Source organism: Oryzias latipes, chromosome 17, assembly GCF_002234675.1.
Source record: "Oryzias latipes chromosome 17, ASM223467v1".
NCBI classification, from domain to species: domain Eukaryota; kingdom Metazoa; phylum Chordata; class Actinopteri; order Beloniformes; family Adrianichthyidae; genus Oryzias; species Oryzias latipes.
In genome coordinates, this window is record NC_019875.2 from 31,095,318 (window position 1) to 31,111,223 (window position 15,906).

The window sequence follows — 15,906 nt, forward strand, 5'->3', positions numbered from 1 at the left end:
GTGCACGTGAACGCCTGACAGCAGCTCTGTGTCACAGAAACAAATCATGATACTTCCACTCCCATGCTCCACATCAGCTACAGGACAGACTAGCTGTATCAAAAAAACACAAACCATCTTTCTTTGTTTCTTTAGCATCATCCTGAAAACCCCCATGATATACAAAGTAACACAAATACATTCCTACCACACACATACATACACACACACATACAGACACACACACATACATACACACATACATACACACACAAATACATACATACATACATACATACATACATACATACATACATACACATACACACACATACACACATACATACAATACACACACACATACATACATACAGACACACACACACACATACAGAGACACACACACATACATACATACATACATACATACATACATACATACATACAAACATACATACATACATACATACACACACACACACATACACACATACATACATACATACAATACACACACACATACATACATACAGACACACACACACACATACAGAGACACACACACACATACATACATACATACATACTCATTTAAATACATAACAGAACTTTTTTCTCCCTATAACTGAGCTGAAGCCAGATTTCAAGGCCTTAGAAGACTACTAGATAGTACAGCAGGTTCTGCAGAACCCTTCATCAGAGGAACACCAGGCGGACTAAAGCAGGGGAAGGGAGGGATGAGGAAAAGATGTAAAGTCTGATGTAAAGACTTAAAGTGTAAGTCTCTGGTGGAGCTTCAGGTTCTCTAAGCAACGGCGTTCTCACGGGTCAAAAAGGAATCGGTGTAGACACCACCCACCAGGGAGGAATATACAGACTTATTTATAGCGATGCTGAGCGCTGTTCCTCCCCGCTCACGCCTGTGGGGTTGAGGGTTCAGTTCTAGGTTTGGTTCTGGCTGCTCAGCACACAGGAACCACAGGGAGCGACAGCGCCGCCACAGTCAGGATGAGAGGATGGCTGATGAAGAAACGACGGAGCGGCGGCTGTCCAGACCGCTGGTCCTCGCACTCTCCAGGCCCCTGGCAGCGGGCCCTCTCACACAGGACGCCGGTGAAGCCGGGGGCACAGTGGCAGCGCTGATGGTGGTGGCACGTGCCGCCGTTCTGACAGCGCAGCATGGCGTTGTCGCAGACGCGAGCTGCAGAGGACAAACGGAGAGGGCAGGGGTCATCAGTCACATGTTCCCTAAACCTTTCTTTGCGTCACAGAGACGTTTCCACAAAGCTCAGCACAGAGCGGCAGAACTGAATCCGAATCAGAGAGAGGCGGAGGTTTGTGACGACGCCCTTCTCCCCCGCCAGAGCGAACGCCGCACAAACGCCCGCGGCCATCAAACCAACACAACCTTTGATATGCTAATCAGCCTTTCCTGGTCATTTACCTTTTGCTGCTCTTTGATTTTTGCATTCAGCCTTTTAACAAACAGATGAGCTAAAAAAATCAAACGTCTCATCTGCATCGAGACGAGTTTCTGAAGGAATCCGACTGTCTTTCTTCCTTCCTGCTTTAGAGGGAAATGATTCAGTTGGTGGATATTCCTGTTTTCTTTCCGTCAAAGCTCTGAGCTCTTCTGCTGTTTTAGGGGGAAATCTGGGAGCTTTCATTTCCAGAAAGACTCCAGTCATTGGAAAACTCTCCCTGCATGAATAGTAATTACATTTTTGCTTTGTTAGTGATGGGATGCATTAATCAGAATAAACCCCAAACCATAATCATTTCTAATACCAAACCTGATTTCAGATTTCCCCGTTTCCCTCTCACACAGATCTGAGCATGAAGAAAAGAGCTCACGGTGGGTTTTTAAGCTAAATATCTCATTTTTGCTGTCGTCTATCATTTTACAGACAGTCATGAACATCCAGGCGGTAATCATGAAGTTTCTGCACGTTCCTGAGGTTCTCCAACAGAACAAGGAACACAGAGGTATCCCATTTGGACCTCGCTGTTGGTACCAAGGCGCTCCAGCATATTCTGGAGGATCCAGATGTTACAGAACCACTGAGAACAATTTAATAAACCAGTTTTTGAATCACTCGGCAACTATGGAGTTTGTCTCATTTTTTGCCTCTGGATGTAAGGCCATGACTGTGAGACATTTGGACCAGATCAGACCAGAGCAGATCAGAGCAGATCAGACCAGATCAGATCAGAGCAGACTAGATCAGCCCAGAATAGACCAGATTGTACCAGTACAGACCAGGTCAGACCAGAGCAGACTAGATCGTACCAGTACAGACCAGATCAGAGCAGACTAGATCAGACCAGTACAGACCAGGTCAGACCAGAGCAGACTAGATCAGACCAGTACAGACCAGAGCAGACCAGAGCAGGCCAGTGCAGTGAGGCTGTTCCTGCAGGAGGTGGCCTGTAGGGCTGTGGCCTTACGTTACCTCCTTATGTGTTGTGGTTTGTTCTTTTATTTCTCAGTGTTCGTGTTTTGTGTCGAGTTGTTTCCTGTCAGTGACTCCGGGTCCATGTTGATGATTATCCACAGCGGTTCCATGTCCATCCTCAGCCTCTAGACGTGTCTGGTTTTTAGTTCTTTAATGCCAGGTCTTCTGCATTGTCGTGGTTTTGCTGAAAATGTCGGTTTTAGAAAAATGTTTTCATTCCCGGCTTTTTGTGATTATCCTAAAGCGTCGTCTGAACATTCTGTGCCATCTGTCTGTTTTGAAGGGATTCCTCTTTATTTTGATGCATCTAAAGTGTTAAAGGTCTGGTCTGGGTCACACTGATGTTTGGCTGCACTGGATGTCAAGTCCTCTCCTTCATGTTGCACAGATGAAGTTCATTCAGCTTTTCTGCTTCGCTTTACTCCTGGACTGAAAGAGGAAACAGAGGTTTGTTCCTCACACCTCTGTCAGATGTGACATTTTCCCCTGAACTGTTTGACAGCTTCATCCTCTGGCTTGGTGCTGAATGAAGCAACAGGAAGAAAATTCTCCTCAGCAGAGAGGACAAGCGGCTGATGCAACGGAGGGAAGGAGTTTTAAATGTGGGCTACCTGCTGGATGGATGGGTCTGTTACCACTGAGCTCCTCGGGTGACTTCCTGCTGCATTTTTGTTGCAGTCATTGTCATTAGTGTCCTCACATTTACATTTATTGTAAATGAATAAAATAAAACATTTATTTATTCAGTTATTTTTGTCTTGTTTGAGCCAAAACCTCAAAGGAGAAACGTCAGCATAACTCGAGGCTTGGCGCCACTTCTCCTGTCATTCTTTACCATTCTATGTTAAGGGGGGGAGTGGAGAATATGGATGCAAAGTATCCTGACAATGCCCCCCCCCCCCCCCAGGAAAGCTGATTTTGCATTGAGGTTTTACTGATGACTCAAAATGAGAAGATCCTGCAGAAACAGCAGCATCTGTTTGAAAATGAAGATTTTTTAAGAACCACAACATGACTTAATTTCCCACAAACCATTAAGGGTGTGGCCTGTGTAATGTTTTTTAAATTGTTCCTACATTTATATTGTGATGTATTTTAATTCTGCAATAGTGAAATATTTTCACCTGATATTAATCAATAAGCAATATCTAAATGATGATCTAGACTAGGACTGAAAGCATTAACATTAAATGGATCTGGAAAACCGATTATGGGGAAAATTAAATCATTCACAACAGAGGCGGCATTAAATTCACTTCGCGTGTGCAAAATTGATTTGATAATTTGTTTTTTGTCTTTTTCTTTAGTTATTGCTTGAAATGAATAAACCTGAACTATACCTGTCAGGTGAACTGCCACTCTGTAGAAGCATTCCACCTGTACGCAGCAGCTGCTCACCTGCAGCGGCTTTATGAAAGCAGTTTCCCTGCGTCAGAGTTCAGCGCCAGCCTGCTGCTCAGCCTCAAGCTGCCTGTAAGCAGAGTCCGGCTGCAAATGCTGCTCAGCACAGGGCTTTCTAGCTGAGGGTAGCACCAAACGCCCCCCAGCAATGCTGATGAGGGCCCTGATTGCAGCATCAGATGCTGGATGGCTGCATAGTCTGGCCAGAATGGCAGGCCGGACCACAGGCTTCTGGTGCTGCTCCGGTCTGCCGTCCACCTAGGATGTCATGTTTGGTAATGTGTTGAATCTACATGTGTTTATAGGTGCCGTGTTTGGAAATCTCCATTCTGGATGCTGCTTGCATGTTGTGGATTCGGTGCATTTGGACTTTGGAGCCACCTCATCGTGTGTCCGTGACACGCTAGATGGCACCGGAGTCTGTGGCTTTCCCATGACGGACGGGCGTCAGCCGCCACCCCACAGGTATCAGGACCTTGTCCAGAGTCTGGAAATGTGCACCTCAGCTGCAGGAATTGTTTGTGACCTCTCCATTAGTCGTATTTAAGGTGTCTGTCTCTTTTAACATTTTAGTAACATTTTTGTGTTAAAGATTAGTGTATATTCTGTTAACCTGTCTCAGTTTCCTATGCCGGAGAGTCCTGTGCTTGTCTTTAGCTTTCCGGTAGCTTCACTCAGCAGCACCTTGGAGAAACCATAATGCCGCATATAGAATCTTCTAATTATAAACTCTGACATGAACCAGTGCGGTTTAATTACACCGGATCAATCTGAAAGATGAGCCAGCAGAGCCTCCTGATCATATTATCATGCAGGCTTCGTCATTACGTCCTGATTCCAGCTGTGGGGTTCAACACGAGGGTCTGAGGGCAGGGATGGATGTTTTTTCTTCGTTGTTTCTTCGTTTTTTCCGGAATCCGGTTTTTTTGGGAGTTTTTCCTTACCGCGAAGGGGGGTCTAAGGGCAGGGATGCCAGTATAGCTTAGTCAGTTTGTTAGTTCATTTTAGTATTTTTCTATTGAACTCTTTGTATTCGTGATCCTTTTGATTTCATGTTTTACTTCGAAGCCCATCGAGACGACTGTTGTTGTGATTTTGGGCTATACAAATAAAATTGAATTGAATTGAATGGATGTCCAGGGTCTGTCTAGTCTAGCTGTCAGCTGTTCATATTTTATGACTGATTCTATGTTTTTCTACAGTTATTGGTGTGAAGCCCTTTGATGCAGCTGTGTTGTGATATTGGGATAAATAAATGAAGCTGAACTGAAGCCATCGGTGTGCTGACAGTGGCAGAAACCATGACTGAAAGCTGAAGCTCTGACTTGTCTGTCAGAATTCTGGGGTTTAAACATTTCAAAGGATTCTAACCAGCTTCCAGTTAAACTGACTCGGTATAGAAAAACAGAGACTGGAAAATTCATTTAGACCAGAATCAGAAAAAAAACTTGGAATTCTTGCCTTTAAACTGTATAAAAGACGACGTTTTCTAGTGCTGAACTTTAATATTTAAAAAAGTCAGCAATAGTTTCACCACTTCCTGTCGATTGTAGCATTTAGGTCACTTTTTTAAAACCATTTCAGAAATTCCAGTTGAGTTGATTCCTAACATCTGTGCTGGTCGTTATCAAACGTCCATTCAGGCAGCGTGGTGGTGGCGTGGAACCGTTGACTTCAACTGGAGATGTTGTCGGGCGGTGGAGGGCTCTCCTGAACCCCAATGACCCGCCGTCTGCTGAGGAAGCAGAGGCTGGGGAGTCTGGGGGCTGTTCACCACCACCTTCTTTCCCGGAACGGGGGTGTGTTTCTGCTATCGGGGAATCAGGTTCCTCAGCCTGAAAGTCGAATCCAGAGTCCTGGAGAGGAAAGTCCAGCTGATGGTCAAACCTGTGATCCAGGAACAACAGTGCGGTTTCCGTCCTGCTGGCAGAGCGGTGGACCAGTTTACTCATCCAGTCCAGTTGTGTTCTGTGGATTTGGAGAAGGCGTTTGACCGCATCCCCCTTGGCGTCCTGTAGAGGGCGCTCTATGAATAGGGTGAGTCTGGTTGGGGACCATAGGATTTCCTGTCTGCTCTTTGCAGATGATGCTGTCCTGTTGGCTTCATGGAGCCAGCATCTCCAGCGTGCATTTGGGGCGGTTTACGGCTGGGATGAGAGTGAGCACCGCTAAGGCCGTGGTTCCCAGCTAGTTAGCCCTCTCTGGGTGGGTGGAGTGCTCCTGCCCCAGGTGGAGTAGTTGTTCAGGAATGAGGGAAGATCAGAGCGGTAGAAAGACCGGCAGATTAGAACAGCCTCTGCCATTATGCGGTCGCTGTACCGGTCCGTTGTGGTGAAGAGAGAGCTGAGCCAGAAAGCAAAGCTCTCCATTAAAGCTCCTCCTGATGACGGAAATGTTTTCCTTGATTTTTTCTGCTGGTGGTAAAGCAGGACCTTCATGCTCTCCACACGGCAGGTCTGCTCTTTAAGATGATCAGGAGATCGCTGCATACCAACATATCTATGTAACCCTTCTGAAGCCTCATCTTTCCTTCCTTCTCTGCTCCCCTATCTCTCTCAATAACCTGGTACAGAAGGCAGGAATGGTGCATTCTGGGTTTTTAAAACAAGGAGACAATCGGAGGTCAGAGGGCTGTGGCCTCGTGTGGCCCAGTCTCTCAGCATGTCTGCTGAACAGCAGAAAACATGATTTCTAAAATCCTATTTTCCAAACAAACAGTTACTTTGGCATCAGTGAATATGCTGAAGTTAGAGCCTGCAGGCCTACCTTTGTTACGATTTACAACACCGAGAGACGAAGCATTTGCTCGATCTGGGTAAAAATGGGAGAGATTACAATTAGTCTGTGTTTTTGCAGAACTCGTACTGTGGGTTTTAGAGCAGGGGTCAAAGTGCAAACGGTTTTTCTGGCCTGATCTACTGAAGGTGTCACAGATGCAGAAGTGAAGCGCTGCATGCAGCTGAAATGACGAAGCCTGGCTTTTGTTATTCAGAGTGAGGAGTCACCTTCAGGCATCAACATGCACAGTGATGCTCGGCTGGAATCGCGCCTTCATAAAGGACTTTTTGCTCTGGGCTCATATTTGTGCTTGTGTGGGTTTGTTGCAGAGACTTGAATGTGTGGAGCACAACGTTCCTCTGTTGTTGAAACACAAGCACACAGCATGCATGGCTCCTGCAGCAGTGTTTGAACCAACAGTTCAAGTAAACAAAGTCACTTTTTAGTATTTTTTTGCCTGGTTTCTGCTGTGACTGAAATGTTTTCTGGTCCTCATTTCCTACAATCTCAAATGAAACCCAGAGGGTCTGCAGATGGAACTGGTGGTGAACTTTGTTTCTCCTGTTGGACTGGTGGACAGTCAGTTGTTACTGAGGAACATCACAGAGCATGCCAGCCGGTGAGGTTAAAGACTTACGCACTGGTCCGTTCATGCTGGGAATGCCTGTGGAAAGAGCAGAAACACAGTTTTACTGTCGGCTCGTTCAGATGCTGCACACTTCAGTTCACTGCTGCTACTGAGAAACCCCAGAGTTCACGTTTTATTCTTGCTTTGTCCTTTGGTTCTGTTCATATTAGCAGCATTTAAATGCAGCCATGGCAGTTTGGGATTTAAAGAGCGTCTGCAGGAAGTGACATAAAGGATGTCTTTGATCTTTCAGAATAAAGTGGGTTTAAGGTGTAACGTGCTGACATTTCCTCACTGTTACCATAGCGATGACTGAAAATAATAAAGCAGTAGAGTCTTCTTTTAGTGATGGCAGGAGCGTGCATAAGCCAGCTCCTCTCCCTGAGTCGTGCGTCACAGTCTGGTCTTTCTGTCCCTGTCTGGTTCCATGGTTCAGCGTCTTTGCAGCGGGCGATCGTCAGTCTTTTGCATCTTTGAACCTCCACGTGAGTTTCAGGTTCCCTTTAATTTGCCAACAGTTTTTATGTGATGATGCTCATCACATAAAGGGAACTGTCAACGTCTTTTATGAAGTGATTCTTATTTCCTGGAGAGAATTTCTTAGATTTGTTTTCAAGTGAATCTCTCAGCTATCGTCTCTACATGCATCAGGCTCTAATGTTGGGTCATGAAGGTCGTATCTGAGGGTAAGAGGGTACACGCAGTCTCTGTGATGAACCACCTTCAGGAAAAAGGGAAACACTGCTGACAGATTGCTAAAACAAAGGATACTTTGGTCATTTCAGGAGGACTGTGTTTAATGTTTTTACAGCAGGTTCTGCAGCCCAAGCTTGGCTCATGAGAGAAATAAGAAGAATCCAAAGGTGAGTTCTTCCAACACCTGGGGGACTAATATTGCTGCGTCACTTCCATGTTCATTATTATTGCATTTTATGCCACAGACAAACAAGCAGCAATATTACTTTGATAGGGCCAGCGCTTGGTTTCGTCAGTCCGGTGCAGAGGCGTCCAAGTGTTGGTTTTTTAATAACGTCCTGTCAATCTGACTGAGCTCATAACACAACAGAGGCGCAGAGGTAAATCCAGCAATATCTCCAGAGTTCACAGCCTTCCTCACAAAAACACTCCAAACACACACAAAGCTGTGTACAAACACACAAACCCAGGGAACGCACACTCATGGAGAATCCTCGGATTCATCCAGAACGAAGCAAAACGAGAAGAAAATGCTCCAGACAAAAATGATCCTGGAGAATCAGCGGATGAGGAGAAATGAAATGTTTCTGGAGTCAAGCTGCTGCAGCCCATCCCAGAGCGGGACAGCAGAGGTTCCTGTGGGCAGGACCAGCCTTTACACCAAACCTTTTTGAACCTTCCAGCCGGTGGCGTGGATTAAATAAATGTGTCCCGCCCCAGATTATAATAATTACAATAATAAAGCCCTTTTCGCCCCACTTTGACTCACAGCTGTTACACACCTGAGGGGCTGCAGCCAATGAAAACAATCTATGCAGTATAAAAACTGCAAACATTTCTGTGAGCAGATCCGCGACCCTCAGGACCTTAGTGGACTTTGATTCAGAAACAGACGGAAAATCTCTGCTTCACATGTTGGAATTTGGCTGTTTGTGCTTCTTTGTGTGTCTGCAGGATGTGTGTGTGTGAGTGCGTGTCTGGGTATGCAGGTTTTCTGTATTTGTGAGTGTTTTTGTGCACGTGTGTCTGTTTTTGTGCGTAAATCTGCATTGGTGTGTGGGTGTGTTTGCGAATCTGGCTCAATCTGTGTGTGCGATTGTGTGCAAGTGTCTGAGGTTGCGATCATTTTTCGTGTGTATATATTTTTGTGTCTGTGTTCAGGGTCTCATGTTTAGTATGCTAAATCCGTGTGTATTTGTTGGTGTCAGTGTGTGAGTGTGTGTGTAAGTTTAAATGGTTGTGTTTAAGTGTTTTGTTGTCATTCAGTTAAATCTCCACCATTAGACTGATTGACAGCTGGGGGGTGTTCCAGAAAACAGGTTATGCTAGTTATCACGGTAAGTTTGAGGCTAAGGAAGTTGATAACCTCAGCTTTCGGTTCCAGAAATGGAGGTATGTTTCAGGGTAGGTCAAGTTGCCATAGCAACTCATGCTCTGAACATAACCTGGTCTGGAGCAGGTTTAGTTGAAGGTTAGTTTGTTTTCAGAGAGGTGAAGCAGCATGACGTGTCCATTTGAAGATGATTTAGTGGATGAAGAAGCTCAGATAATACTTTTTCCACCATGAGAGGGTGATAAGACCACGTATGGATGTTGGAAAGAGAAACTTTTTACTTTGATCTAACTTCATTATTTGCTTCAGTTAAGATAAATCATTTTCTTTTTTGTTAAGTCAGCTTAAAAATAACACGTAGTTATCAGACAGTTATTTTACTTTCATTTAAATTAATTCAATAAAGTAGGTGCAACTTTGGTGCTGCTGTTAGATCGGCACCGCTAGGAATTGTGGGATACCATTCCCTTTGCCTGTCTGGACGGATTTGGGTTCAAGTGTGGGTTTTTGACCAAATGTGTTTAGTTCTTTACCTGTTTTACTGTGTTTTGCCGAGTTATTTGTCCTATGTTTAATTCTTTCTGCACCATGAGTGAGAGGGAGGGAGAGGAGGATGAGTTTATATAGCACCCTGTGAAGATGTGTAATGATAGATTCAGAGATATGGTAAATGGTTACATGATTTTAATCCGTGTTGTTTCATTTATTTTAGTTCTAAAAATGAGAATATCTGCAGCCTCAAATTTAGACATGAGAGTTCAAGAAGTACAATAAATTAAGATGGAAAAACTTTAATTTAATTGGAGTAAAATTACATTTAGTTAGATAAATATGTAAATTTGAGTTGTATAAAAATATTGAGTTGGATAGAAGTAAGAAATTAGGATGAATAAATTGAACTCAATTACTTGTTACCAACTGAATTAATTTAAGTTAGATAATTTATATAAACATGCATCACAATGAAAATAGAAATAAGATCAGAAACTCGTGCGTTTACTTTGTCTGTTCTTTTTCTCCAAGCAGAAACTCTTTCTTTTGCTGATGATGCAGCCGTGTTACTTTTTTGATGGTCGTCTAATCTTCATACGCCGTCATTAAAATCTCAGACTCCTTCTCACTGAAGTATAGCGCTCTCTTTTTTTCTCGCGTTTCCATGGTGACGCCAGAAATCGGCGATCCATTGAGAATGTCTTTGTGTACCTGCTGTGCACGAGCATTAACCCAGGGTTACCAAGTGAGGCGTAATTACACCAACTTATATCCGGTCTTTGGGAACCGACATACCCAGAGTAAGCAAGTTCAGGTGGATTTCAGCCAGAGTTCAGGGTTAAAGTCAGGATAGTTTAAACGGGCCTTCTGGAATGGCCCCCCTGCTGTTCTGTTGAAATGACTGGCGGGTGGTGTGTGTTTGTCAGTCTGACTCCGGTTCAGACTAACTGCTGCTCCACAACCCAACTGACGATTAAACACAAAATCCGATTGGAAGTCTGTTTTCGGTCGTCCTCGGCTGAGCCTGATGGCCGTCCAGCTCGTCTTAGTAGAAAACAAACAGCCTCAGTGAAAACGCTCTTTAAACGTCCAGTAGTTTTTCTAAGAAATGAAAATCTGTCAACATTGTGGTCAGAATCATCCCAGAAACGGGTTGATTTATGGCGTCTGGCTGTTGACGTGAACCGAGAAGCATCGGGGGAAAGCTGTGCTCTGTTCCTGCGGACTGGCTGGTGTCCACAGAACACTAGAAGGAGCTTTTACTTACATATATTGGCGGTTCCTTTGGGTATTGGGAGGTAGGAGCCGACGCTCCAGGCTCGTCCGTGGTAATGCTTCTTACAGCGGCTGCAGTCTGGGCCCGTGGTGTTGTGCTCACATTCACATCCCAGCTTCCCTTTGTCGAACACGCAGCTGTTGGCGTGCAGGTTGCACTTGCACCTGAGACAAAGGCACAGGGACAAAAGGCACACATCAACGCGCACCCTCCTGCTCCCGTTGAATCAATACCTTTTGAAGAGGAAATGCAGTCTGCCCTGGCGGCTAAGTCTATTTATGTCTTTCAACATGTTTTGACAGCAAAAATGGAAATCCTGGCGGGTTATCTGACTTGGATCACGCCTCCTCAAAGCTTCATTATGCTGTCCTCTAAGAACACAAGGCCTCATTTGTCGCAGAGCCCGTGGAGAGAAGAGCGATGCGGCCAAGCTCCTTTTACCACTCTGAGAACAAAATGAAAGGCACTTTGTCAGATTCCCTAATTGGACACAAACAGGACCTGGAAGAGATATGATAGACTAAAGACAGGCAGAGGCTTTTTGGATTTATCCTTTTTTCCTGAAATTTAGACTTGTGTTGCTTAAAAAGAATCCAGAAATCAGGATTCTGGGGTTGGTTTTTCAGACTGAACCGATGCTTCTGACAGAACACAGGGAGTGAACCATCACACTCGCACGCATCAACTCCAGCTGAGCGTGTCTGCAGGAGATACTTTCCTATAGCCAGATTTTAAATAAAATCCTCCATATCTGGTTTAATGCCAGGGGGTTAAAGGTTACAGTTTGTGACCTCGGCCTCTGGCGATGTAGGAGGTGGTTGATCTGAAAGCTCCCCAGAGGCGTGGCCAGCTAATGGCTCCACATCATGAACATGTTTGTTTTTACAAAGTGCTTCAGAGGAAAGATTTCTCCTGTTTTAGCTGGGGATCTGTGGTTAGAACATGAGACCCAGAAATGACAGCAGAAGTTGAAATGGATCCATCCTAATTGACTTCCTGGCCTTCCCGTGACATCTCCCATCAGTGATCGATAACTGTGGGGAAAACGGGAAGGCGTGTCCTAGTCTGAGCTGCTGATGAACTTCAGCGGGAAAAAAACGTGAGTAAACAGAGGAAAAGCCGTCAAATCAACCTCTGCATCAAACTGCTTCTGTTCATCACAGTAGCACAACTCTCTCAGATGGATTCATGCTAAATATTTGTGAAACGATTTCTCCAGGTTGAATCATAATCTTTAATTTTTCAGTATTTTGGCTTTGATGTGTTCCTATTAAAGTGTGAAGACTAAACTAAGAAAGGCGGAGTTTTGGTTTGGTTCCTCTGACTCTAATTCCCAGAAACCTCAGACTACAAAGCCTTTGGTGGTGGTGGTGGTGGTGGGGGGGTGAGCAGGAGGCAGAGGTGATGGTCTCAGACTTCACACAGTAACATTTTTAAATGTGCTGATCAGAAAGAGCTGAACATTAACCTGACAAGAAAAATTGATTTACTGCAAAAAGGTAGAATCGTCCATTTCTAAAGTGTTAACACAGGCAGCAGTGGATGCAGTTTATTTTTTACAGACAGAAATACAGCTGTTGGGGTTTTCTTTGCACTTCTCAAAAAAAAAGTTTTGGATTTTCTGCAAGAAATATAAAATGTAACAAACTGGAAAGTTTGCGTGTTTTTTGTGTGTTCGTTAAAAATTTCTGCATAATTTTCCATGTATCAAAGCACATTTTGGGTCAAAGAGTCTTTGTCTGAATTGATTGTAGCTGAATACAAACCTGTAGCTCTGTGTTAAGCCAGTTCTGGTTATCAACTGTTGTTTTAATTAACTCCTTTTCATTTCCATAAATGTGGTGTTGGTTATTCTCGTAGACAAAGACACTGAAGGTTTCTCATCAAACAGCTCTTCTCTTTAAATCTTGTTGTTCTGGACGTGTTCAGGTCCCCTTCTGTCTCGTTCTAACAGCATCTACGTTTCTACTGAACACCACTGACAGCCCCGTTCCTGCTGTCGGTGGACCCGGACTAAACCTGGTCGGGACACTCAGAAGGCAGGGTTGGTCTGCGATGTAGCCTAAAGACGGCACTACAGGCCTCTGATGGTTACTCATGGAATGAACGAGGCTAAGTTCTGGTCTCCTTTCACATCAGCAGCTTTTACAGGAATTCCCCCCAGTCCTTACCTTTTGAACCAGTTAAAGTCCCTGCTCCATAAAATTAATGACCTGCTGCATTTTCTCCAGCATGCAGACAGCAGCAGCTCCCTGAGGGCAAAAGAGATGAGATTTGACCTTCCACTTAATTAACAACCAGACCAAATGGTTGGGATGCTGGTCAGAATCTGGACTGGGGGGGGTTCAAGGATAGCCTTGTTGCCGGCATCGTCTTCTGGAAATGTGAGAATCCTTTAAAAAAAAAAAGGTCACTAAAGATGCTCACCGAGCCTTTTGTAAATCAGACGTAAACATTTAAGGAAGTTTTATCTGAAGGAAAACCTGTTTTCACACGAGTGGCTGGGATTTTAAAGGAAACCGCCAGACTGTGCCCACAGCAAATGGACACGCCGTGGATTTCTGCAGGAATCAACCGTTATACACATTTGTTGGTAAATCAGAACCAGTCCAGACTTCAAATCGTATTCAGCCTTTGGTGAGTGATGATGGACAGTTTCATGTTTTTTCCTTCATAACTATAGAATGACCTCATCACTGCCGTCTGTAAAAACGGCACCGTGTTGAGCTGCCATGTCTGATTTATCCTGCTCCTCCTGATTACTGGACAGCAGGGACGCCCGCTACACCACAGCAGCAACAGTTTACAAGAGAAAAACACAGGAAGTGAAACTTCATCTTTTCAGCTGCTAAGAATGAAGGAAAATGAGGGAAGAGTAGGAGTAGGATCCGTCAGGAGTCCGCTCCAGTGGAAACGTTTCTCTGCACAGTGAGAAAGTGATCAGATCTTTCAAATCAAATCTTTTTGATAAGTGTTTTTCAGGCTGTGAGCAGCTCACAGGACTTTACAGTTAGAAACAGTCCAGCATCCCCTGTCAATCACTGCCTCACCCCTGTTTCCTCATCCACATGTCTCTCCCCGCTGGATCTCATGGGGGGCCTGACCACATTCCCCATCACACCTTCACCTTCGCTCTTCAGACTTCCTCTCTGACCCTCTCCTCACCTCCAGAAGCTTCTGATCCAACCCATCCTTCTCTCCTCCTCTGCTCTCTCCTTCCATCTGAACCGTCCTTCTTCTGTCCGTCATGTTCTCCTGTCAAATGAAGGAGCTGGTCCACACACATCCAGGGTTTAGACATTGAGTTTGTGGTCCTTTATGGAGTTGTGTGGTGGGCGGGGGGCGGTACAGGCAGAGACATTAGGAGGCTTAACAAACTGGTTAGGAAGGCCGGCTCTGTCCTGGGCTGCACACTAGAGTCCATGGAGGAGGTGGGGGACAGGAGGATGTTGGCTAAGCTAACATCCATCATGGATAACCCCTCCCACCCCCTGCACCAAACTGTAGAGGCGCTGACCAGCTCCTTCAGCTCCTTCCTTTTTTTTCTGTTCCTTATGAATGTTGATTTTGCTGCCACAGATAAGTGAATTTCCCCATCGTGGGATGAATAAAGTCATTTAATCTTCTCAAGGTCCTTCCCTTTCCTTGTCTCTGCTGAAGATCACGTCTTCCTCTTCTCCCGTCTTACACCAACAGTGGTCCGGTTTCCACCAGAACCCTGTGGGTAAACATCACCAGTGTTGGTCACTGTTGACCCGGGTCACAACCGATCTGGTCTGACAGTTCTGTTGATTGATGTGTCTTTGGTTTTCAGGCTCCTTTAATCCTCTGGACATGGACGTTGGACCAGCCCCCTAAAGCCCAGGGTGACGCCCCCTTTGTTTGGAATTTGGGTAGAAACATGTCTTCTTTGTCTCTGAACCTTAATATTAAACTGACTATTTTCATTCAATCAAATGAATGATCCATCTGTTGGATGCCGTCATGAGGTCATCAGTTGTGTGACCGAGTCTTCGACGAAACATCGGCATCACATGACTGCTCTGATAATCATAAACAAAGGTCAAGTATTTCTGTGTACAAGAAGAGTCAGGATGAGTTTGATGATCAGTGATGCACCAGGTTAACCAAAGCAGATCTCAAGCGGAACTCAAACCAAAAAGGTCAGACTGGTTTAAGAAGAAAACAAAAGTATCCTCAACAATCACTTCTTCCACCTAAAGCAGAGTCTGAGCGACTAATATGATGCATAATACATGTAAGACGGCAGAGCATAACTGACAGATATAAATGCAGAAAGCGCAGCTTCCTCAGCTTCACTAAGCAGTTTGGCTCTCAAGGTTGTGATGTTGTGATGCTTGTTCTCTGTAACTATGAATACATTTCTATCCACCTGTTATGTGAGCATAGTTTATGCATTAAAAACAGGTCTGACCTCCTAAAGTGGACACCGCACCAATAAAGGTTTCTAAATATCAGAAGGTAAAACTGTGGAGGTTTGTTAAAACAGCTGATCCACACGCGGCATAAAACCCAAAATGTCATCGCTATGCTAAAAAAGACAAATAAAAGTAAATAAAAGTCACCAGATAAAATACTGGAAGAATTTGTCATGGTGCCTCTGGCAGTCTCTCCTCCCCCTCCCCTCTCTGCTCTGCCTTCTTATTGAGATCAGCTGTGGACACTCACCTCCTCCACTACCAGCCTTCTTAAGGAGATCCAGCTTCAGCTTTCATCACCAGTTCGTTGCCCCTTATGGACCATAGACCCCCTGAGTATTCCCAAGAGCTGTCTGATCCATGCCACGCTCCAGCCAAGCCACGATTTCCAGCCACGCCAAGACCTCCGCTAACCAAACCAATATCGG

At 44.8% G+C, this 15,906-nt stretch overlaps 1 protein-coding gene across 3 annotated transcripts in view; it reads right to left on the reverse strand.

Moving 5' to 3' along the window:
* Positions 1 to 495: 495 nt before the first annotated feature.
* The window catches only part of LOC105357770 (netrin-G1), a 50,432-nt gene continuing 35,021 nt past the window's right edge, over positions 496 to 15,906 (reverse strand). For 2 of the 3 annotated variants that reach the window (XM_023965377.1, XM_020700186.2), the window contains exons 4-7: positions 11,031 to 11,203; positions 7,252 to 7,278; positions 6,603 to 6,647; positions 496 to 1,180 (exon numbers count right to left, since the gene is read on the reverse strand). In XM_023965377.1, the coding sequence (XP_023821145.1) occupies positions 942 to 1,180; positions 6,603 to 6,647; positions 7,252 to 7,278; positions 11,031 to 11,203 (484 nt within the window). In that variant the 3' untranslated portion in view covers positions 496 to 941. The remainder of the gene's footprint in view (positions 1,181 to 6,602; positions 6,648 to 7,251; positions 7,279 to 11,030; positions 11,204 to 15,906) is intronic. The other variant, XM_020700187.2, reaches the window with a different exon arrangement.